At 40.8% G+C, this 24612-nt stretch overlaps 2 protein-coding genes across 4 annotated transcripts; both read left to right on the top strand.

The window, feature by feature from the left end:
- The first annotated feature begins 702 nt into the window (after positions 1 to 702).
- On the top strand, positions 703 to 9334 carry pgghg (protein-glucosylgalactosylhydroxylysine glucosidase). Of its 2 annotated transcripts, none has more exons than XM_083917427.1 (14): positions 703 to 822; positions 2215 to 2526; positions 2611 to 2821; positions 2900 to 3335; positions 3428 to 3547; positions 3688 to 3819; positions 3904 to 4015; positions 5433 to 5505; positions 5585 to 5721; positions 5810 to 5943; positions 7412 to 7507; positions 7597 to 7694; positions 7777 to 7988; positions 8846 to 9334. In XM_083917427.1, exons 2-14 carry the CDS (start codon positions 2283 to 2285, stop codon positions 8986 to 8988), a joined length of 2148 nt encoding a protein of 715 aa, XP_083773553.1. In that variant the 5' UTR covers positions 703 to 822; positions 2215 to 2282; the 3' UTR covers positions 8989 to 9334. The 2 variants fall into 2 exon arrangements, with proteins under 2 accessions (XP_083773553.1, XP_083773552.1); XM_083917426.1 differs by having other exon boundaries at positions 755 to 1063.
- A 1864-nt stretch (positions 9335 to 11198) lies between these two features.
- Positions 11199 to 22194, top strand: incenp (inner centromere protein). 2 transcript variants are annotated; one of them, XM_083917368.1, is made up of 22 exons: positions 11199 to 11333; positions 13379 to 13527; positions 13679 to 13789; positions 13891 to 14519; positions 14620 to 14662; positions 14845 to 14914; positions 15025 to 15157; positions 15259 to 15295; positions 15408 to 15495; positions 15592 to 15732; positions 16599 to 16616; positions 17758 to 17867; positions 17956 to 18076; positions 18166 to 18276; positions 18512 to 18645; positions 18953 to 19063; positions 19252 to 19372; positions 20061 to 20138; positions 20413 to 20448; positions 21009 to 21071; positions 21154 to 21304; positions 21799 to 22194. In XM_083917368.1, exons 2-22 carry the CDS (start codon positions 13388 to 13390, stop codon positions 21972 to 21974), a joined length of 2622 nt encoding a protein of 873 aa, XP_083773494.1. In that variant the 5' UTR covers positions 11199 to 11333; positions 13379 to 13387; the 3' UTR covers positions 21975 to 22194. The 2 variants fall into 2 exon arrangements, with proteins under 2 accessions (XP_083773494.1, XP_083773495.1); XM_083917369.1 differs by lacking the exon at positions 16599 to 16616.
- The last annotated feature ends 2418 nt before the right edge of the window (positions 22195 to 24612 follow it).

The raw sequence follows: 24612 nt of genomic DNA on the forward strand, positions 1-24612 counted from the left end.
ACTACAAAATGACTCAAAATGACTAAACTTGATGCAAATTGACTAAAAATAGAAGTAAAACGACTAGAAAGTGACTCAAAATTATTAAAAATAGATCCAAAATGACTAAAACTAGATGTAAAACGACTACAAAATGACTCAAAATGACTAAACTTGATGCAAAATAACTAAAAATAGGAGTAAAACGACTAGAAAGTGACTCAAATGATTAAAAATAGATGCAAAATGACTAAAACTAGATGTAAAACGACTACAAAATGACTCAAAATGACTAAAACGTGATGCAAAATGACTAAAAATAGAAGTAAAACGACTAGAAAGTGACTCATGATGATCATGAAATGATTAAAAATAGATGCAAAATGACTGAAATATAGATGTGAAATAAATAAAAATAGATGTAAAATACTATAAAGTGACTCAAAAGGGACCCAGAACATGTGATGGGGGTCTCTTGTATGTCTGTGCCCAGGGGCCAGTTGTCTCATGATGCGGCCACGGTGACAATGAACTTGACACTAAAGTCTCGTGAGCCTGTTATGACCCATAGACGGTATAATGTACATTTATACAGTCTGCGTTATAAACATGTTCAATAAGACTGATCCAAGCTCCACAGCCGGAAGTGGAGTTGAACGCTTCCTGCCATGTTTTCCAGCAGACCAGAGTCAAGTCCAGGTTTTCTCCGCAGCACAGTGGCATGGACGCGACCTCCTCCTCCTCCTCCTCCTCCTCCTCCTCGACAAACTTCATCAACAACTTTGAGTGGTTTGCTCTCGTGAACTTTAAAAGACATCACAGCACATAAGCTGTTTTATTTTGGTAGGTTAAACTGTAAATAACCTGTGTGGGAGCGAGTGCAGGTTTTGTCTTCAGCTTCTTTTCTCTCAGCTTTTCTCTCTTTGTTGCAGAAACAGACGCGTCTTCCCGTTCACGTGAGAGTTCACTGTTCCCGCTGCAGTAGTTTCTTTAAAGAGACTTTTGACTTTACGGACTTTGTGCAGAAACATCAGCAGCTAACGTTTGAGCAGTGACATAGTGTCATCTACGAGCTTCTTGACTTGTAATTATTTTATTTATTTTTGCAAATGAATGCCTTAAAATGAAGTTTGTGACTGTTTAAAAAACTTTCTGTGCACCTCTCTACTTTATGACGTCACACATTTTTTGACACAAAAGTGCCAAAGTACACAAATCTACAAATAGCCTTCACTGGCAGGAAGCTGTGAAAAAATGTGTGAGGTTTCAGTCAAAGTTTCCAGGAAGGATCTAATGTCTCATATCGATGCAACTTGAGATGTTTAGTTCAGCTTAGTCCAGTAATAACGCATAAATACAGCGCATAACCTGCATGAAATGGATGTTAAAATGGAGCTAACTTGTATTTGGGGGAGACACTACAGGTGAATTTATTAAAAAAGCACTAATATAACCATTGAACTTCCCCAGGTGATTACTTATATTCAGACACATAAGCTTTGTATTACAATGTTTCATTAATTTCACGTTTAAATATGCAAATGAGAGATTACTTCATTAAATACGCACTTATTTGCATATACATATGAACATTGGATAAAACAGAAAACAACAATCTTGTTTCATTTTGCAGACACATTAGAGACAAAATATTTTACTGAGGGGATTGTGGATATATATTTCTATCACTCCATAAATCAGAAAATACTGGCAACAAACTTTACAACAACTTTTCAACAAGTTTTTAAGGATAAAAGTAAAGTAAGTATAAATGAGGCTACAGATGATATGTGAACAAACTTCTCTGTACAGAATATAGATAATAGATAGATAGGAATAAAACTGGAAAGTTAGGTGTATGTAAGTGCGACGGGAGCCGAGATTATTGTCGCAGTGATTTATATATATTATTAGAATTTTGAGGAAACGGCCTTTGTAAATACAGATTGTTCCACACACTGCAAGACTTTTTTCTTTTTTTTCAGGGTAAAACTCTTTAACCGATGTCCCCATGTTGTCTGAAATGTTATGTTTAAATATACAAATGAGGCATTGTCTAATGCAAACCTTTGGTGAATGTAGACACAAATAAACAGATAAACGTGTATTTTGGATGTTTCCTTAACTCGTCTGAAAGAAGACAAGTTAAATAAACAAAATAGCCCAAAATCCAAAAGATTGACCAGTGCATGAAGAAATGTTCCCCTTAAGTGAAATAATTGTTCATTGTTGAAGAGCTGGGACCCTTTCGAGGAACCCTGACTGCATTTGGGAAACCAGACCTTAAACCCCACCTCGTCGCCATGTCCTGTAACGAAGACCCCTACGTCTTCTCCACCGACGCTTTACCCAGTGACCGCCGCTTCCTGCCTCCGCTGAGCAACGGGCTGCTGGGATGGACGGTGTACAGACCTATCATGCACATGGGTAGTGTGTATAACGGGGAGGGTGGACGTTGTCACCGAGCAGATGTCCCCTGTCCTTTCGCTGTGACGGTTGAGACAGACGAACCAGCCCAGCACACCTATAACCTGGACGCCCGCACAGGTAGTCTCTGCTGTCTTTCACCGCCCGTGTGAAGTCATCGTGAAGAGTCGTCGTTGATAATTGTCTCATCTTCTCAACCACCAGGCATTTTCACCCACACCCTGAGCTCAGCAAGTGTTACGGCGTCACAGTCTCTGTATTCACACCGATACTACCCCAACCTGATGGTGATGGAGGTGCTGTTGGTGCGTCAGAGGACTTCACAGGAACCCGTCACTGTGAAGCTGCTCAGTTCATTCACACCTCAGAGCAAAGACATCATTTTTGAGTCTGGTCCTGATTACAAAGGAGGAAGGTAAACACATCATGTACAATGCATTATATACAGGTCATGTCCGATATCTTACACAGACTACACCCGTCTCTCCCTCAGTCACATCCAAGGAAAGGTGAGCTCTTCTGAGTTCCCAGGAGTCTCCTGTCCCACGGTGCACCTCATCTGGAGCCCCATACCCCTGACTCTGACTCTGCTGCCGGAGCAGGGCCAGGCTCGCTGGGGCTTCGTCCTGGTTGTGGCAAACAGTTTAGACACTGCTGAGGCCAACTTTGATGAGGGCCTGAATCTGATTGCGACTGGTAACCTGCGTCCGTCTCACGAGAAGGCCTGGAAAGAACTGTGGCTGCAGAGCCAGGTGGAGGTTACAGGATCGGAGCTCCTCGGCAGGGCTGTGATTGGCTGCATGTTTTACCTCCTCAGCGCCTTCCCCTCCATACATGACACCTCCAGCTCGTTTGGTGGCGTCAGTCCAGGTGGGCTGTCTAATGGTGCGGATGGTCAGGACTACTGGGGTCATGTTTTCTGGGACCAGGTGAGACCAGTGGCAGCTGATAGGTGTTATGTGCATGTTGTTTGTTTGGGTTGTATGATGTATCACACAATGTCGCTGCCTTCCTCTGACAGGACATTTGGATGTATCCTGGCATAGCCATCTTCTATCCCAAGCTAGCCCGATCTGTGCTGGAGTACAGGGTGAGGACTATAGATGGCGCAAAGGACAACGCCCAAAAGCAGGGCTTCAAGGTATGATGGTCACTGGATACCTGCCCTGTGTGTGTGTGTGTGTGTGTGTGTGCGTGTGCGTGTGCGCGTGCGTGCGTGTGCGCTTTCAGCATTTTAACAATGAAACTGAGTCTTCTGTAAAAAAGATATTATCTTCACAGGGACTGAAGTTCCCATGGGAGAGTGCTGTGTCAGGGAGGGAGGTGTGTCCAGAGGACATTTATGGACAACAAGAGATTCACATAAATGGAGACGTCACTTTGGCCTTCCAGAACTATCTCCACCTCACGGAGGTACGCTCTTTTATCCCGCTCATCGCCATAATGTCTCTGCCTGTGTGATGATATCCTGAGTTTTTACTACGTGAGCTCTTGCAGGATCTGTCCATGTTCACAGAGGGCCGGGGCAGGCAGGTGATTTACGGTGTGGCTGATTACTGGGTCTCTAGAGCATCGTGGAGCCCTGAGGACCAGGGGTACCACATCTTAGGTAAAGACCAGTATTAGAAATGTGGTAATCGTTATGAGTCTATTTAGCCTCACATGATAATCAGGCTCACTCTTTATTAAAAGCTAAATTAAAGACATCTGACATCAAATCAATTTTAATTAAATTTTAGTTTATCTCGAGACACTTATAGAGTAGGTAAAGGCCACACTCTGTGACTTATTTATGAGTTACAGAGACACAACAATTCCCCCACATAACGATTTCTGTAACAACTTGGATCTCAGTGTCAAGACCTTTTTATTTTATTTAATTCAGTTTCTATGTGAAGGTACGTTTCCTGCACGGGGTCATGTGAGAATGGAAGCAGGGGTCGATATTCACGGACATCAGTCCCATCTCAAGACGGAGTAACATTTAAACAAAAATACCGGTACAGACGTGTTGTGAACATTGCAGGGACAAATACGGGTCGCGTCCGTTGAATATTAAAGTGTAATTTTGGCGTTTGATGTGTAGGGATACTTATGCTACTGCAGAGGTTTGGTGTTATTTTGAGCAGTGGTTAAAAAAGACGTTTTAATGCCTTCACTGCTGCTCCGAGCTAATCAGTGTTAGCCACGTCTGGCTGTTAGTGACGCTCCGGGATTTCTCCGTTATTAGTTCATACACGAAAAAAACTGTCTCGATGGTTTATTTGATGTGTGTAAGTGCAGAAAAAGACCCTGGGATGATTTTACACCGGAATTACACTTTAATGTCCCTGACAATAACAAGAGACGTCTTCAGTCGTGCACACGTAGCTCCAGTCTTGCCCCTTCTTCTTAATCATCTTCATCATCGCCGTAGTCGTCGTCTTCTTCCTCATCATCATCTTGGTCTTCTTCCTCTTCTTCTTCATAATCTTCTTGGTCTTCTTCTTCTTCATCATCATCTTCTTGGTCTTCTTCTTCTTTATCTTCTTATTCTTCTTCATCATCATCATCTTGGTCTTCCCCCGTCCTCTTCATCATCATCTTCTTGGTCTTCTTCTTCATCATCATCATCTTGGTCTTCTTCCTCTTCTTCTTCATAATCTTCTTGATCTTCTTCTTCTTCATCATCATCTTCTTGGTCTTCTTCTTCTTTATCATCTTATTCTTCTTCATCATCATCATCATCTTCTTCTGTTGGCATCCATTAGTGTGGCATCACCACCTGTCCCTTGCCTCATCTATTCCAGCATCACCTTGTGTGAAAAGACCGGGATGTTGTGAAAGTGGCTGCATGTGTGAATGGGGAAAATCACTAACGGTACCTGAAATGTCATCCCAGTAATTAACAGAGAACCATTTGTGAGAGAGGCTTTAGATACTTAAAATGTGATAGCATTTGTAGCATAGTGGCATCATATTTGTATAGAATTGTATGAATATTTGTTTTAAAATATTATGAAGCATTTCCCTTTTGTGCCACTCAGGTGTCATGCCACCTGATGAGTATTATTACAATGTCAACAACTCTGTGTACACAAACACAGCGGCCAAATTCAGGTACTAGTATGTGAATATTTCCCTGCAGCGCAATTTGACTCATAATTACCAATAATACAAAAAGTTTTTCATTTCTCAGTCTCCAGTTCGCCGTAGAATTGGCTGAACTCCTCCAAGATCCTGCACCGAAGGAATGGCAAGAAGTGGCCGAACGCCTCAAAATACCTTTTGACCAAGAATTCCAGTACCATCCCGAGTTCGATGGCTATGTCAAAGGTTAGTTTTTGTTCCTTTCTGACACTGACCTGCATAAGAAAACCATGTCCTCAACACGATACCAGAATGTCTTTTTCTCCTCTCACAGGTCATCCAGTGAAGCAGGCAGACACGGTGATGCTGGGCTATCCTCTGGGGCTGCAAATGTCCCAAGAGATCAGGAGAAATGACCTCGAAGTGTATGAGCCAGTAACAGACCCTGATGGTCCAGCCATGACATGGGTAACACACAGCATGTTATGTGTGACTGTATTAGAGATTTATCGATAAATGTACTTTAAAAAACATCTCATCTTCAACCGCTTATCCGGGGTCGGGTCGCGGGGGCAGCAGCTTTAGCAGGGGACCCCAAACTTCCCTTTCCCGGGCCACATTAACCAGCTCTAACTGGGGGATCCTGAGGCGTTCCCAGGCCAGTGTGGAGATATAATCTCTCCACCTGGTCCTGGGTCTTCCCCGAGGCCTCCTCCCAGCTGGACGTGCCTGGAACACCTCCCTAGGGAGGCGCCCAGGGGGCATCCTCACTATATGATCCTGAACCACCTCAACTGGCTCCTTTCAATGCAAAGGAGCAGCGGCTCTACTCCGAGTTCCTCACGGATGCTGAACTTCTCACCCTCTCCCTAAGGGAGACTCCAGCCACCCTCCTGAGAAAACCCATTTCAGACGCTTGTACCCGCGACCTCGTTCTTTCGGTCACTAATGAAAAAGAAGCTCAAAAAAAAAAATACTCCAATTCAACTAAAAGTATTGTGTTGGAGATCTTAATATTTTATATCAACACTAGATCAAATGAGTATGAAATCTCACCTGGTCCCAGAAAACATGACCCCAGTAGTCCTGACCATCTGCACCGTTAGACAGCCCACCTGGTTCCCCTCAGCTCTACAGAGCTTTTTTTTTCCTCTACCGTTTTTCAGCTAATTCCTTTTGTTTTATGGCTCGCAGCTTCATCGTTTTGGTTTGACTCTTGACTCTTGACTCGGCTCTCATCAGCTCCTGGTTTTTAGCAGCAAGCAGCTGATTTCAGCTTAAACGCTCTGATAAACCTGCAGACGAGAGACGGACAAAGTTAGCCAAAAGTGCAGCTGAAGAGCCAGATATTTTTCTCAGGAGTTAGCAACCAAACATATATAACTATAACTTAATGTTGCTGGATGTGCAAAAGGTAACTGTTTGCTAACAAATCCACTTTTAAGGTGATAATATATCAGTGTTGTATTTACAGCTTGTCGTTTAGCCAAATTGACATGAAAGTAGCTTTAAAGTACAGTACATTAAGTATTAACGGTAAAATGAACTCAAAGCATTAAAAGTAATAATTATGCAGTAGAATGGCCCATCTGGGCTTTATGTACAGGATTTTACTATTATTATTATTGTTATTATTATTATTACATAACTGAATTAACTCTTTTTAACTACTTTATAGTTGATGGTTTAATAATATGTAACATTTCATTGTATTTTAAAAGCTCATCCCAGGTTTTATAAAAATCTTACTCTGCAAAGTAACTAGTATCAATAGCTGTCAGATAAATAAGTTAATTTATTAGTTAGTTTTAGTTGCATAATTAAACACAATTATGTATTTTTACAGTGTCTCTTTGCATTGGATGTCTATTGTTGCTGTCACTTTCTTATGAAGTGGTGTATATTTGTACTAATTCCTTTTTCTTTGTGTTGTAAGGGGATGTTTGCGATCGGCTGGCTGGAGCTGGGGGAGGCTGAGCGAGCTCAACATTTACTGGAGAAGTGCTTCAAAAACATCCAGGGGCCGTTTCAGGTGACCTTGTGACTCACACCAGCCTCATGATGCTAATAAATGCCTCTTTACTGCATATCCAGTGAACGTGTGATCACGTCTCTTCACAGGTATGGAGTGAGTCATCGGATGGCTCTGGTGCAGTCAACTTTCTCACAGGGATGGGGGGATTCTTGCAAGCTGTGCTGTTTGGTTACACTGGCTTCAGGTTCGTTAACAATGGGAAAAAAACACCTTGGTATGAACAAGGTTGTGATATAACGATTAACTTAGTGTGTTTTTTTTTCTAGAATTAAGAAGGAATGTCTGTCCTTTTCCCCAATTCTTCCCAACGCAATTTCTGAGCTCTGCGTCCGTGGTGTGAACTACCTGGACAGTCAGATGGACTGGCTGCTGAGGAAAGATGAAGTTTGTATCATACTGAGGGAACAGGCAAACATTAAGTCCTGTGACCTGCAGGTGGTCCTGAAGGCATCAGGAACTAAAATCCCTCTCATCCCAGGTAACTTAGTGATCAGCTCATTTCTGTTTTTCCTTTTAGAGAAGGGCTTATTTAGGCTTAAAGGACCATTGTGCAGAGTTTAGAGGCATCTAGTGGTGAGGTTGTAGATCGCATCTGGTCTCACTTTGCCTCACCGTTGCCTCAGCGCTGGAGAATGCTCTGTCTACACCAGCTTATCATTCTGGTATGGGGGGGAAAAGCGTTCTACTTTTCTTTAAACTAATCACACTCGTCTTGTAATAAAAATGTGCTCTTCTTCGAGACAGACGGGCTTTTATAACAATGATATCTGCTTTCACCAAATCTGAGGAAACTGGGTACTCCAGAGGTACTTTGTCTCATCTCATCTCATCTTCAAACCGCTTATCCGGGGTCGGTCACGGGGGCAGCAGCTTTAGCAGGGGACCCCAAACTTCCCTTTCTCGGGCCACATTAACCAGCTCTAACTGGGGGATCCCGAGGCGTTCGCAGGCCAGTGTGGAGATATAATTTCTTCACCTAGTCCTGGTTCTTCCCCGAGGCCTCCTCCCAGCAGTTGTTTGTGATCTTGCAAAACAGATTAACAGCCTTAATAATTCAGTTAAAAGATACCAAGATGCTATTATTAAATATACTCAAGTGCAAACCCCACCCAAAATGATACATGTTTGCACACTGAAAGTGTTACTGGACGGTGGAGTTACAAGCATATTTGTTTGAATTCATGTTTTTTTCTGTGCATTCAGAAATGCATCACGCTGCACCAGTCTTGAGTGATTTTATTCAACTTTGCTCCTTGATTTCATATTTCATTCCTTAATGGCTCTGATGCAGTAACATATTATTATTAATTGAATTGTATACATCTATATTTTCAGGGAAGCCGGTAACTTTTCCTCGAGAGCCCGGGTGTGTGTGTAAAGTGGTTTCAACGTGTTCCTGCTGGGATGCAACCACGGCCCTCCTGATGGTCCCGTTAACACACACTAAGAAGGTGTTGAACAAGTTATGTCACATCTAAGTTGCTGCTACGTTGTATGTTGCCATTCACTTGAGCAATCGTGGACAAAATGTATGAAATTCTCTTATTGTTGGGGCGGAAGTAGCTCAGTCCATAGGTGACTTGGCTGGGAACCGTAGGGTCGCTGGTTCAAGTCCCCGTGTGGACCATGTATGGAGCGTGGACTGGTGGCTGGAGAGGTGCCAGTTCATCTCCTGGGCACTTCCGAGGTGCTGTTGAGCAAGGCACCGAACCCCCAACTGCTCGGGGCGCTGGTCACTGGCAGCCCCCTCGCTCTAACATCTCTCCACTAATTGCATGTATAGGCCCTGTTTGTGCATGTGTGTATTTCGGGTCTGTGTGTGTAACATGTATAATAATAAGAGTGAAAAAAAAAAAATCCAATTTCCCGTGTGGGATAAATAAAGTAATTCTTTCTTATTGTATAACATGTTACAGACCATTAACCAATTATGTTATAATGTAAATGAAATATATTCAAATACAATTCCTTATAAAGCTTATTTGTTTTCCATATCTTGTGGATTTTTTATAAGTAGTAAACAGATTTAAAAAACAAATCACCTTGTCTTGAGCTTTTCTTAACAACTCTATTTGCGTATTCCAACAAACAGAGAACAGTTCGGCATCATACTTTAAAAAAAGGAAGAATATAAGGCAGTACGTTTTCCTTTCAATGAACATTACAATCTTACATTATGACTAAACATAAGAAAAGCAAATACAAAGTTAGTAAACAAATACAAAAAAAAGGATTCAGAAGTAGGCCATATAATCACAAACAATATTGTAAATCAGCTGCATAAACACTTTTAATTTTTATTTACCTTGGTGAGCTGGATCACCACAGCCTTTGTTGTTGCCCTTCTTCGACCAACCCAGACCGAGTTCTGGTGCTGGTTCACTGTTGCTTCAACTTGGGACCCTGAGGTTCTCCACAGGCTAGCCACGTCATTATGTCACTGTATACGTCTGAGGTTTCCCCAGAAATGATAACGCCCACTTCAATCACAACAACAACGGTGGACTACAACAAACTTGTACTGCTTGTCTTGAATACCATAAATTAAGATTTTGTTCGAGAAGAAAGGTTTTGATTCTTATTAACACTAAATGTAAGATGCTAACGTTAGCCTTTGCTGGAAGCTAACTTTAGCTAACCTTACCTAGCACAGGTAATTGCAGTTAAATTAATGATCCATTAGTGGATAGTGATTAGTGTTCAATGAAAACTGCTGATACACCAGGCATTTACATGTATTATTATTATTACATTATTTATGTTTGCTGGCCAAGTTAATAGTTCTTTCTCTTCTTTGATTTTCTATAAGGAACTGTGTGTAATTATTGTGCATAACTGTGAACTAACATTTTTTACTTAAACTGTGTTTCTCTGTTGATTAAGCATACTAAAGAAGACATGTCTATTTAGAAAAGTTGTTCATTTTGACAAAAATACAACAATAAAAGGCACAAATTCTAAAATCATTTATGCAAAACTTTATGGTTCAGGTTCAAGACCAGAAAAGAGTTGGTGCCGCTCTGTAGCCAGTTTTCCCGGGCAAAAGACGGTACGTCGGTTGTCGAAACAGGAAGAACCGGTTCAAGATTGGGCACCGGCTCTAAACCGGCCCTCAACATGTCTTGGTCGAAAAGGGGCAACTTCAGACGTCCTTTCGCTTTGTTTCCAGGGGCAACGGTCTGAAAGAGGGGATGTATCAAAGGACAGAGAGAGGTCATCATATTAATCTACACACACACACACACACACACACACACACACACATATATATATAAACAACATTTGCCTCTCAAACCAGACCACTTCAGGATTTCTTAGAATATATTTCTAAGTGTTTTCTGTCATAAAAACAAAACATCAGGCGGGTGAAGCCGGTGGGCGGGTCGGAGGAAATCCTGCCAAGCATCGATTGGTCGATTTAAATCTTGAGCAGCGCTGTGACCCCGCCCCATATTTCCGTTGGGTTCGCTCCATTTGTCTTCACCTGTCAGCGGTTTCCACACTCCGCGGCTCGCTGCTGTTGCGAAACGCCCTCGCGGACAGTCACGAAGAAACAAATGGAGCACCCCCTCCCGACGTCACTGAGCTTCGCCTCTGTAATTGGCTGGTGAAGTTTTGAACGAGTCAAACGGTTTCAGCGGTTCAGTGAAGAAGGACAGCGGATAGTTGATGGTTTTAACACGCGAGCTGTGAAGAGAAGTGGGAACTCCTTTACCTTTTAACAACACTTCTTTTCACAGTCAGTATGCGATTGATTTAGCTTTTTAAAATTAGCGGAGCAACGCACATCGGTTCCCCCTTCCACAGACTCGACACTTCAAAGGTAACGACATTTGTTTTGACCGCAAATAACGTTTCAATATTAGCTTCCGTCGGTACATTAAGATAGCCGTTAGTGTTAAAACATGGCAGTTAAATCAGTTAAATTACTCAGTGTGCCTCCATGTAACTGTTAGCGGAACTGTGTCACCAACCGGACAGTTTTTGTCTAAATTCTATCAAACTTTCTGTTTAACCTACGCATATAAATGACGGTGTAATGCTTTGAGTTAACTTAATAGTGTTAAACTAAAACCTAGCGTATTATCGTTATAACCATACATCGTTTTAACGGCCTAATTTAGCTGTATGGTTACAATAGCCGTCAAAAAGACGCTAACACCGGTATTAATCGTGTGCTACTCTCGGCCCTAGTCGGACACCCCGACCTCCTCGTCGTAAACACTGGGAGCTGCTGGTCGTCCACATTAGCATCAGTGTTGTCAAAACATCCAGGACCATACATCAGTCCTCCACAATAAAACATGTTTTAACAGCTCTAGTATACACAAAGTCTTCTTAATTTCCATTTTGAATGTAAACCAGCACCTGAGCCGCTCAGGCTGAGCGTCGCCCAAACCTTCTTATTACTTTCTCTCATCAACTTCACTTTATTTTACTAATTTGACATGTAAATGCTCATGTACAAATATGAAACTTCACTTGTGGATTCTTAGAAGTGTGCATATCGATCCGACTTGCACTTCGATGGCGACCACCCAGTAAAAGCAACTCGAAAAGACCAGAAACTACGGCAGACCAGATCCGTCCGGATAGGGATAACACCAGTGAACGGCGTCCGACTGGTGACACATCCCCTAGCTCTAAGCTAACGTGTTACCAGGGAAACGTGAGCTAATTCTGTTCACGTCGTCTAACGTATGTAATGTAATCTGTGGTGACGGCAACAAGACGTGTCAGTGCTGCTGTAACATTAAAAAGACCGATGTTTTTGTAAACTGCATTGTTAGTAAATACAAATACTAAATAAAGTACAGTCCAAACAATCCACCAAACCACAGGACATTGCGCATGCGCCGTTTAAATTTACAAAGACAAGGAAAGCAGACGTGACTGCAACACTAAAACATGACAACACAAAACAGGAATAGGTGACTTAACGTTGGTACTTTGTGACTATGAGAAGAGTATTACTTTTAAATTAAACTTTGCAAAGTCCAACTATTCTGAAAACGTTTTAAAGTAGCATTTTTATCCAGAATATAACTCTTAGATTTAGACTTCTCTTAATTGATCCTTTTGGGATGACTTTGGTATCCAGCAGCTTACAGAACACGTGTAGAAAATAAGAAAGTAAAGAAAAAGATACATATAAGATAAACATAAACTCTAAGCTTAATAAATATAGAACGTAAAACAGTAAACAATAGAAGGTGAACAATAGACAATATACAATAAGCTCTTAGCTAAATATATAAAAGTAGAGATAAGAATACAAGTAAAATAAAATTCACTGAAATTAAATTATTGCACAAAATGTCACTTGAAAAGACATTTTGTCTGTCTAGTAAGGTTGAATTGTGTGTCAGTGATGTTAAAGGAGAGTAAACCTCGTAACACTGTGATTAAACTTAAACAGGGAGTCATGCTTGTTCTCTTTTTTTGTACGTGGGAATAATTGTGGCATACTAATGACACACACACACACACACACATTTTTACATTGTAGTAATAATGGAAGATGATATTTTTCCTATGTGAAGCATAAATGGTAAACGTGTAGTTGTCAATTCACATAAAAAACAAAGATTTCCCCATCAAAGATTTGTTGTTGTTGACAATGTCAATATTAGATGCAGTATTTTTTGGTAAGTTATTGATACATTACCGTGTAAATGATTTTGTTGGCTTTTGTTTTCTGGTGTGGGTGTAATAGTTGTGCTAAAAAGAAATTACAGACTGTGAAAACCCAAATTTGAAACACAAACAACCTTTTTGGCCTCTATAGTGATTCTTCAGTCAACCTGTTTTTACTCACCATCAAATCTTTTCCAACTTGTTTATTTAATGGTCCAATCTTTCCCCCAGGCCGTCAACATGAATTCCGTACTATTATCTGTACGATCCCTCATGCAGATGTTTGATGGGAAAGCCCAAGAATTCATCAGTGACATTGACAATGTCCACATGGTGTGGCTTGAGGAGATCCAACAAGAGGCCAACCGCATGTTCTCCAGGTAGGTTTGAAGTCATGTCATGAAAAGCCACTAAATATGTTTAACAATGTTTGGTCTGCTATTTATTCCACAAGTTTCCATCTTCAAATATCTATTGTTTTTATCTGGATTTGTCTTTTAGGTTTAACAAGTGAATTCATTTTTATTTCAGAGATTTTAATGCTGAACCAGAATTAATGCCCAAAACACCATCACAGAAAAAGAATAGTCGCAGGAAGCGTGTATCCTTGGGGCATCAGGAAGAAAATCAAGCCAGACGAAGGTTTGTTGCTTTCATTAAGGTTTTAATAAAGGCAACAGTGTCACATTTCATCAAAACTTGAGTCGTTTTAAACATGTGCCTCTGTAACTCTTCCTGTCCAGATTTTCAAAGGGAAAACGCAGTAACCTCCGTGGCTCCTCTGTCAAATCGCTAAACTTCATTGCTGAAGAAGAGACCATTCCCAAAGCTTCCACCTCTGATGCCAACACAACAACACAGCCTAAACGCACCACCCGCAAAAACAAACAAACAAAGCCTGAGGAAGCAGAGGATGTGAGCCAGTCACACATCAGCCCTGAAACTGAGGAGGAACAGAACCAGAAGCCTGAGCTGGTGGAGGAGGTAGAGATGGATGAAGACATGGATATAAACTACAAGGCGAACAATGCAGAAGACACGCCGGACAACATATGCAGCACTGCCCAGTCCCCACCTACGATACCCTTGCCAGAGGTTGTTGTCAGCATCTCTTCCTCAGACCGACTGTCTGCTGAGCAAGCTAAAAATCTGCAACCTTCTCCTGGCCGTACGGCTGCTAAGATTGCAATAGCGGGCGAAGCTCGAAGCTCACGGCGGAGCTCTGCGCGGTGCTCTCTCAAACTACGTCACTCGCTGGCTGGTCTTCGTCACAGTATGACACAGGAGTCTGTTCGCCGAGCCTCCCGCCGCTCCATGCTTAAGAGGAAGGTGTCTCGCATGGGCAACTCCACATCTAGCAGCAACGTTGATGGTAAGAATGACCCATATTTGGTTTATTACATCAAATGCAACCTTCTTCCACACACACACATGTTAATCTGTTATATTTGGTCATTTTTTTGTGATCCTAGAAGACTCTTGCGTGGACTCTGCAGAGGAAGGCGATAGAGAGGCGTGAGTAATGACTAATGTTTGTCTTTGCATGGGTGAATATATTGACTTCTTAATGGAAAAGAAAAATCTGGTGTCTAGAATTTAAACTATTTGTAAGGTAAATTTCTTTAAGCCACGTGACTGCAATTAAATGTTCTTTGTTTGGAAGTGTTTCCCACTCATTCATTTATTCACTCTGATAGCGTGTTAGAAGCTGTAAGTGCAGACACAGAGGACAATCCTGCAGCCGAAGAATGCACAAACAATCCAGAGGTATGGATATGTCTTTGCTTCTTAATGCGATAAACTGCAATTGAATCTATCCTTTGGTTATCGATCAGCTAATATTTTTGTTTTACATTATTTGCGTCAAACTAATGTAGATCCAGATGAACCAGAGTTTACGTTCGTCTGTTGGACGCATTACTCGATCAGTGGCTGCAAACTCTGCCACGGTGGCATCCTCATCGTTGTTTACCACTGAACCAACAATGACCACTCCCAACAAGAGAACAGGTATGGGACCATGCCACTTTATGAATTGTTTTTGATTAGTAGATTTTAGTTGATACTTCTGGTTCAATGAAAATCAAATTACTTGGTGTCATGTTTTTCAGCCGCTTTGAAGCAGAAGACATCCCAGTCAGGTCGCAGGTGAGTGCTGTGTGTGTGTTTGTGTGCAGTGCCGTTCAACGACATCAACTTGGGAAGACTGTTAAATAAATTGTGTTCTTTCTTTTAAAAATAAATATTTTTGTGTCTTCAGTTCACGTGAGAGTACCAAACGCAAAGCACCAGATACTGTACAGGAAAGTCCCACAAAGAGATTCTCTCCTCCAAAGAAAAGCCACAGTGTAAGATGAAAATTTCTTGCTGGGATATTTTTAAAATAACGAGGGGATCAAACAGTAATCTTTTCTAACGTCTTCTCTTTTGTTTTTATTACATAGACAATTAGACCCAACATGAGACCCTTTTTCCACACTGTGCAGAAGAATCAGATGCTCATGATGACTCCATCTTCCCTCGGCCGGACTGGTGTTATCAAGTCCTTCATTAAACACACCACTCCTCTGAAGATTGATCCAAAGGTAAGGCAGTTCATCATGCGCTGATCTGCTCGCACTGTGGAGCCCAACTGCAACACTAGCAGGCTGAGTTAGACTAAACAGAGTTCAGTAAAGTAAGGATCGCATTTGATCTGCTTTATTTTTGCTGATTTAAAATGTATCCATTTTACTGCTGCTACTGATCAAGGCATCTGAACTTTCTGACTAACTCCTCTGACTCAAAACAGACGTGTGGTATCTGCATAACTCTCCATGTGAACTGAATTAGGTTCTTTAATGTCCCCAAAGGGTTAATAGTTTTCACACAAGTCAGTTAGTTTTCATGGCAGCATACATTTAAATAGGAACAACACATGGACATCATATACAGATAAAACAGATAACGCACCTTCTCCCCACAAATAAGAAATAGACCCTCTTCCCAAATATCCCCAGAACAACATATAGATAGCACATAGCCATGATCGCACATAGTTTTCTTCAGCGTTGTGATGTCTGAGGGGACAAAACTTCTTTTAAAATGTGCTTTCCTCTGGTCTAATACCCTATATCTGTGGCCAGATGGGAGTAGAGTGAAGTGTGGGTTGAGGGGGTGGTTGGGGGTGCTGATAATTACACGTGCCAGGCGTATGATAGCATCATTTGTCATTTACAGTTTCATTTGCGTGAATCCCTGACGCCATGATCTTTTGTATCTTTTAGAACATGTTGGAACTTGCAAGAGCACAAGTAAACATAAAAAAGTCACATTAAACTGAAACGGAAATATTAAAAATGAGTATGTGTTCTTAAACTAATAATATATCAGATATTGTGGCTTATGTTTTTCTTGAGTTGTTAAATTATGCGGTCCTCTTATTTGGATGTTTTTTTTCTCCCCTCCCCAGTTGAGTGCTGGTATAGTGGTAAGTGTAATGTGGAAGCACTCTGTTGTTTGTGGGCATTTGATGGTGTCACTGTCTAATATCCCATTGTGCAACTTGATTGCATGTCTCCTCATTCACAACATACCTTTAGATAAGCCCCTTTCACACTACCACATTGCTCTGTCAGAGCTGAAATTAAGGCCCTGACAGTTTGGCATCTCAAGATTTAGAAGCATTTCTGTCAAATTTGGGCTTTATTGCACACAGAAGCAGCAACGTTCCCGGATAAATCCCTCAAAGTCTAAGAGTTGAGACCCTGTTCTACAGAAAGACAAATAAATGACAGAAGCCATGTCACAGTAATTGAGCCCTGCAATTTTGCAGGGTCTCATTGTGAAAGGGGCTACTGTATTTCAATAACACCCCAAACTGCGCTCTTTCGGTGATGGCGTCTGATGCCAGGGGTCACTAATGCTCATTCTTTGCAATCTTTGAATCTAACAATCCCTCAAACCATCTAAAACAGCTCTGGTAACCTCACTGTTTGTTGACTTTAAAACACAATTTTATCAGAAGTACGGTATAAAACGAAGTAAAAATCCATCTGAACCAGAGGACATGTCACTGTTGTGTGGTTCATAAAACTGGTGTCAGTGGATTAAGATTCGCTGGGTGACAAAAACACACTGGTGCTAATGTATTTGTCCCCTTCTGGGGCTCTTGGTCGGGTTTTATCAGTTGTTTGTTCTTGTAATTAGATGACATTCAGCTACACTTGTTGGTAATGATAATAAAATAATGATAAACTTATTGTTGCATTAGATACCGCAGACATCACATGACTGTAGCCACATGTTGCTGGGTGATGTAGCTTGTTTAAAGGGACACAAACGTGATTTCTAGAAATGCCTTTCTTTACACTTAGTCTGTGGAAATTGTCAACACAGTAGTTTGGAGACTAATTTAAAGACCAAGGAAATAGCAGGAAGTCTGTCAGGGTGGATTTTTGCTTCATCCGTCAACTCCACTGGTGTGGTGATATGTTTCCACATGAATAAACTCCACCTGCTATTCCAAATTCTTTTGACCGACTGCTGCAATGTGTTAGAATTACAGTGGCCTGTTTTGTGAGAACACAATTTTCCTAAATCCTTTTTTTTTGTTTGTTTTCTTTTCTCAGACAAAAGAGCGTTACAAACTAGAAGCACTTAAGAAGAAGCAGGAGCAAGAGGAAGAAAGAATGAAGAAAATGGAGGAGGAGAAGAAAAGGAAGCAGGACGAACTTAAAAGGTTAACCCCAACCTCTTGACTCTGAACTGTTTAGTTATGTATTCTTATATTGTTTTGTTTTTTTAACCTTTTAAATTTTGCGCAATAGGAAGAGGGAGGAAAGGCTGAGAAGAGTGTGTGACGCCAAAGTGAAGGAAGAGCAGAGGGAGGTGGAAAAGAAAAAGAAGATTGAGCAAAAAATGGCTCAGATTGACGAGAAAAATGACAAGGTATACAATAAAGTTAGTGTCTCAGTGTGTTCACCTCAAAAGTGATGAACCCATTTTACTAATATTTGGCATTGTGCCTCTTTGTGCAGCGTGTGGCAGATGACAAGGCCAAGAAGAAGACTGCCAGTAAACGCCAAGAGGAGCTGGAACAGAAAAAGAAGTTGGAAGAAGAGGCTAAAAAGAAAAAGATTCAGCAAGCAGTGAGAAAACTTTTTAAAATTAATTTATGTAGTAATTTCTGTTGCTGAATTGTTTCTGGGCTGCTACACATAGTTGTGTTGATTGAGGAATACATAGAGCAAATGCCACTATTAAATACCAACATCACATTACCTCAACAATGGGGATAACTTTTGCACTAAACATTTTCAGTTTCTCTGCCATTACAAACTGCAATCTGATTTTTCTTGGTGTGTGTGTTTTTTTTCCTTTAAGGAGGAAGAGAAGCGGCAGCAGGAATTGCTGGCCAAGAGGAAGGCTGAGGAGGAGGAGGAACAGCGAGCTCGTAAGCTGGCTGAAATTCGGCGAGTGCAGGAGCTGGAGAGAGAGCGACTTGCTGCTGCTGAAAGGTTATCTATTGTCTCCTAACAGTAGTTACATAATGGTAGTGTTTACAGATGCCAGTATGGTAAATGCCTCTGATGCTGCCTAAAAGGCTGGTATCCGTTTTGGCGAGTATGCAAGTCTAAGCACTGATCTGACACCACATAATTTAGCCCTGAAAACATTTAATGACTAGATGTTAAACTAGATAATAAAGAAAAGTTATATGGCATTCATTCTTGTTTGTTCATGTTTTACAAAAGGGTTAAATACTGAGCCAGTATTGGCAGATACGCCAGAGTTTGTTTTTCTGACTAAATGTTTCTTTTTCAGGGAGCGCGTTGAAAAAGAAAAAGCTCTCGCCCTGCAACGAGAACAGGAGAGAGCAGCGAGAGAGAAAGAGAGGAGAGAACTGGAGAGAGAGCGACAAGCTGTTGCTGAAAGGTTATCTATTGTCTTTAATACTCCTAACAAAAGTACCACGATCAGTACTTCACGAAACTAAGTAGTCAAATTATCTTTCCATTGTGATAAGTGTATTAAACTGAAACTTGCATTGGTGAAGAAGACGATAAACAAGAAGTTTGTGTTTACGGTGGAGTTCATTTAATTGCGTAATGCCTGTTTTCCAGGGAGCGAGTGGAAAAAGAAAAGGCTCTCGCTCTGCAACGGGAACTGGAGAGAGCAGCAAGAGAGAAAGAGAGGAGAGACCTGGAGGAGAAAAGAAGGGCGCTTGAGGAAAAAAGAAGACTGGTAAGAAATCAGAATCCACAGTCATGAAACTGACTCCTGAGAACGGCCCTTTAAAACTGATATATTTATTGTCCAAAAGGCAACAGAGAAACTTGGTAAAACAACGCAAGCAAGTGTAAAGAAATAGAGTCAATTATTCAGGGGATTTGATGATCTTAAAATATCGGAAAGCATTGCATTATTCAGTTTCCTCCTCCTTTTGTTTTGAGTCAACACCATCAGACTTGTACAGTAGCTAAGAAGCTCATCTTATAACGGGAAAGTGTTGATTCTAGACCCCAAAAATGAAACAGATTTATCACATTTATTGGTCAATTCTGATGTTATATTAAAATGGTCTTAAAGTCTTAAATTGAACTTGTTGAATTCTGAAGAAACCCTGTTTAATGATGAGACATTAATGATTATAAGATTAATGGGAGTTTCAGCTACTTTGTTTGTTGTTGACGATCTCAGAATTACAAACGTAAACTAGACCTCTTCATACCCAAATCTTGTCCCGTTGCCTACGTATTCTCTGTCCTCTGCAGAATCTCTTTATAGAGATTAGTTGTTGACCAAATTTCACAAGGACCCCCTATGAAACAACTCTCTGAAGCACTCCACTCATTTTCTGAAAGTTGCTGTATTCTGCGTTTGTTATTTTGTTTTCTCAGCTGACTTGTTCATGTGCTTTTTTTCCCCTTAGGAGCAGCAGAAACTAGCTGCAGAAGAGAAAGCTGCGAAAGAGAGAGAAGCTGCTGCTAAAAAGGCTGCTGATGCAAAGGTAAACCTGCAGGAGGTAATAGGACTTAGTTTAGGTAAACAAAAGAAAAGGTTGATATAAATGTGTGGACAGTTGAAATTATTATTTTTTGCTTTATTATTCAAAGACTTTGCTTTTGAACACTTTTCAAATAGTCACTATACAAAATGTTCTTTGCCTTTTCTGTGGATGATCCACATTTGGGTGACCAGACATTTGAGAGTGCATAATACTGTAGCGGTCTGTATTTTAATGATAAATGTACTTGTTTTTTCTTCTCCCCTCTGTAATGAAGCCTCCTGCCTGCCTGAATGTGACTGTGGATCTCGAGGTAAGAACCTTAACACAGCCGCTCTCAAAATCAGATAATTGTGGACATTTTTGAATTGAACCTTATTTAAATGTGTGCATGTAAGGCAGGATGAGGGTTAGTTTGTTTTTTGTAAATATATCTGATTGTTATTCACTGACCATGTTAATGCACATGATTCATTACCTAAATAATTTATGGCCTCTGTGTTTTGTCTGTATTCTCTTTTAACAGTGGCGTTTTCTTGTTAACCAACAAAAGTTATGTTTACATTTAGTGTTAATCACTAAAGTGCATTGTATGTATTCTTGACGACTGACAAACACGTCGAGTGCAGTTCATAAATCCAGCATGGTTTACATCCATGTTTACTAGCTTCTTCTTCCCCGTCTTTGTTGGCACATTGCACCACACCACTGTTGCTCAGTGGAATAGCGTAATAGTGTGGCCACATGTATTTACGTGTAAGTGCACTAGTTAAATAAATATACATTATAGTGCTAAATGCCTAAAACTAAAAAGGAAGCTTTTCAAGCGGTAGTGAAAGACATATTTACCACTTTTCTTCTTAATCTTTGCAGCGCTCTGTGATCGGCACGCCTGTAGGAAAAGGTGGCGGCCTCAATGTGACCATTGAGATTGAGGTAAATTTAAATAATGTATTTTGGCCCACAGTAATTTATCATTGGAACGAAACTTCATAGTGTGTGTTTTTGTCCTCTGTAGAAATCACCACAATCCTACTCCCTCACTCCAACGGGCAACAAAAAACCTCAGATGTCCAAAAGTGCAGAAGATTACGGGATGGACCAAAACAGTGACGACTCTACCGATGATGAGTCCGCTCCAAGGAAAGCTATTCCATCTTGGGCAGAAGGTAGGCATGATTAACACAACGCATTTATTCTGATAATCAGACTCCATATACCTGAGTTGTTTTTTAATCCAATTTAGAAATGTGTGTTTCGTTATGCACGCGGTGGAAATTGACCTCCCTCAAACACCAGCTGTGTCCAATCATAGCTTAGCACGTGTAACCATGCTGGACAGGTCTGCGGAGGTTTGATTTCTCCTCATTTGGAACCAAACAAAAATAACACACTTGTTCTGCAGGGTGGTGTGGTGTTTACTTGCTCTAACATTAAGTCTTCCAAAGACTTTTCATCAAGCCATCAAGCCAGCTACTAATGAATACCTGATTAAACAGTCAATTTTATTGTGACTTATTCTAAATTGGGTCAATCCCATATAAATAATTATGAATGTTAGGTGCCTGTTGTTATTTGGGGTGTTGCTTATGTCGCAGTGTGGTTTTAATCTCATGTTGTGTCGTCTGAAATGAAAACCTTCTGTTTAAATGTGTCTCCTCAGGTCACAATCTGCAGCAGATAATTATGAAACAGTACTTCAACCCTCCGGATTTAGACTCTTTCTTCGGAACAATTGAGCCACCGAAACTGGAAAACATCTTTTACAAGAGCAAGCCTCGCTATTTTAAACGCACCAGCTCTGCTGTGTGGCACTCTCCTCCAGCTGGAAGCAAGTAACGTCTGGGCACTGACACAGATACACATGGCTGTATACAGTTAAATCTTGTCTGTTTTCAATAAAGTAACATATTTTTATGGATGTTTCACTGTCTTTTAGGTTTTAGCGTTCAACGTTTTAGGAAAATTCTTACTAGTATGTAAAATATCATGGTGATACACGTGAAATCGGTGCTTCACGCTTGGACTTGTACTTGAAAATGGGTTTGTATTATAACCATTGGGATATGAACGTTTGAAGGTTTTTGCCAAGTGATTAGTAAAAACTTTCATTTGCATGTGTGTACCGACTGTAAATGATCGTAGATTTCTTATGTTTGGATTTATTCAGGTGCATTAAAATGGTTGAGAAAATGTGTTGGTGTTGCTTTTGATTGAATTTGATAACGCGTGACATTTCTGTGGCTTTAAAGGCCCTGCACACTTAGTTATTTCAGCTGATAGGAGCTCAGCTCAGGGCACTGTGTGTAAGTTTCCATCCACCATGTGCCAAAGCGAAAGGGGGTTGCTCAGTCCTGAGAAGAGGTCTGATCAGTCCAAATGTGATCAACTGTTATGTATCATGGGTGTGCAGGGCTTTTGAGAGAAATTTGTTTTGAAGAAGACTGCAAGCTATGCCAGACATTTTTACTTGAGCTGTAGTATAACGTTATATTTCCACCTGTGGTTTTCCTGTCAAACTCTGCCATCTGTCACCCAGCAGCACATAACAGAATGGCCTGTAGGACCTTGGGGTCAGATTGTTTTGTCAATTACATCTAAAAAAAAAAAAAGTAAATGGTAAAACTGGAAACGCCTTTGATAGTAATTTTCATCTGTCCAGTATAATCTCTTGTAAAATGTTCTTCACTTAAAGGTTGAATATGAAGAATGAGCAGAACACCACCATCTAGTGTCTCAAGATCGTAGTCGCAACAACAGAAAATAATTCCACCACTCAGGTTGCCAGGCTGGTCAGACCCGGTCCAGTAGCCTACAGGAGACCAGAGCCTGTTTGAACAAATCCCCTCTGACAAATCACACCATAAAAACAAGTATTAGAGGAGTTTTACTGACAGTTAGCATTAGCCTTTACAGCTAAGTAAACATGAAAGTTAGCTTACAGATCAAGGAGGAACAAAGCCATTTCAGCGTGTGTTTTAATGCCGTTGAACTCCATTATCTCAGTCCATGGAGTGAATGCTCGGCCTATATTGACTCTGGTTTTGCCCGTCTCCGGTCACTCAGCTGCTGGGACAAATAAGCAGCTGCAGGATTGGTAAACTCCATTTCACCAGTGCCAGCTGACAGTAGCTGCACCCAACAACAGGCAACCCGCAATGCCCAACGCTATTGGCTGGTACAATGTAAACAGAACGGGACAGAAAGTCATTGTCACACCCAAATTTAAAATACTCATTCAAAACTTAATATACATAAAAAAAATTATAGAAAAGCAATACTTTCATTCTGTACCTCTTAAAACGCCCCTTGGGTGTATTGTTATTTAAAATATCGCTTTTAATGAAGATTCTACATATTCAACCTTTAATTTGAATGGAGCTGCAGTTCCAAAGACTATCCGGTAGCATGTGCTGTGAAACCTGACTCAAGTCCTCTTTGCACATGTCTGTTTAATAACTTTAAATGCATAAAAACCACTAATATCCATATGATCAGAAGACGCTTCCCCCTCACGCTGTGACGTCCCAGCGCGTCTGCAGCTGTGGCCGCAGGTACCGTCAGCGTCCGCCGGTCTGCCCTCTTCTGTCAGTGGACATTTGTTTTGTGAAAGGCCCGGCATCAACAAACCAGGTACTTTTGACATAACGGGTCCATGCACGGTTGGTAACTGTAACCTGCCGTGTGGTAGCGAGTGTTAGCACGGTCTGAGATGAACCGGCGGAGATTTACTAGCTAACAGTGCCTAGCAACCGTAACCAAGGGGTAACGCTAGGCTCCAGCGGGACTAACGGTACTTTCCTTCTTTGATTTCACGTTAGATAAAGAGTGTTAAAGGTGTTCATTTAGCTTGGTTACCGATGGTGTTTAACTTAAATACACGAGATATATAATTTTCAAAGTCTTTCGGTCAGTCATTGTGAGATGAAGGTCAGTTGTGTCTGGATCAATATGGATACAGACTATAACCAGCATACCAGTTGTGCTAGCCAACATTGAATTACTTGCTAGTCAGAATGATAATGAAAGATATCCACAATGACATCCTTCCTATCTACAATTGTCATTTCTGTACCAACAACATTATTTTTACTAGTACAACTTACATGACATGCCCTTCATGTGTATTGGGCTTTCAGTTCTAGATATCCACAATAACATTTTAGATATCTTAAATGGATATTCTGGATATCTGTTATGTAATTATTACTTATGAAACTGCAGTTGTACATATCCTTAATGGCATTTTCACTAGTCAGATGTATTTTGGATAGTCAAATTTACATTATGGGTATCTGGAATGGTATTTCATTTAGGATATCTGAAGTTTTTCCTAGTAATAATTACATTACAGATATTCAGGATGTCCTTTATAGATATGTAAAATGTTATTGTGGATATCTGGACCTGAAAGCCCAATAAACATGCATATCTGAAATGACTAGGAAGAATTGAATGACAGATATCTGCAGTACAT

Source organism: Echiichthys vipera (assembly GCF_963691815.1).
Source record: "Echiichthys vipera genome assembly, chromosome: 7".
NCBI classification, from domain to species: domain Eukaryota; kingdom Metazoa; phylum Chordata; class Actinopteri; order Perciformes; family Trachinidae; genus Echiichthys; species Echiichthys vipera.

Excerpts from the sequence above, each read along its gene's own strand:
- pgghg (XM_083917427.1), top strand. The coding sequence starts at position 2,283 with ATGTCCTGTAACGAAGACCCCTACGTCTTCTCCACCGACGCTTTACCC. Across the intron at positions 2,822-2,899 it reads CCTGATTACAAAGGAGGAAG|TCACATCCAAGGAAAGGTGA; the intron begins GTAAACACATCA and ends TCTCTCCCTCAG. Across the intron at positions 3,820-3,903 it reads ACTATCTCCACCTCACGGAG|GATCTGTCCATGTTCACAGA; the intron begins GTACGCTCTTTT and ends GAGCTCTTGCAG.
- incenp (XM_083917368.1), top strand. The coding sequence starts at position 13,388 with ATGAATTCCGTACTATTATCTGTACGATCCCTCATGCAGATGTTTGAT. Across the intron at positions 14,915-15,024 it reads AATGCACAAACAATCCAGAG|ATCCAGATGAACCAGAGTTT; the intron begins GTATGGATATGT and ends AAACTAATGTAG. Across the intron at positions 15,158-15,258 it reads CACTCCCAACAAGAGAACAG|CCGCTTTGAAGCAGAAGACA; the intron begins GTATGGGACCAT and ends CATGTTTTTCAG.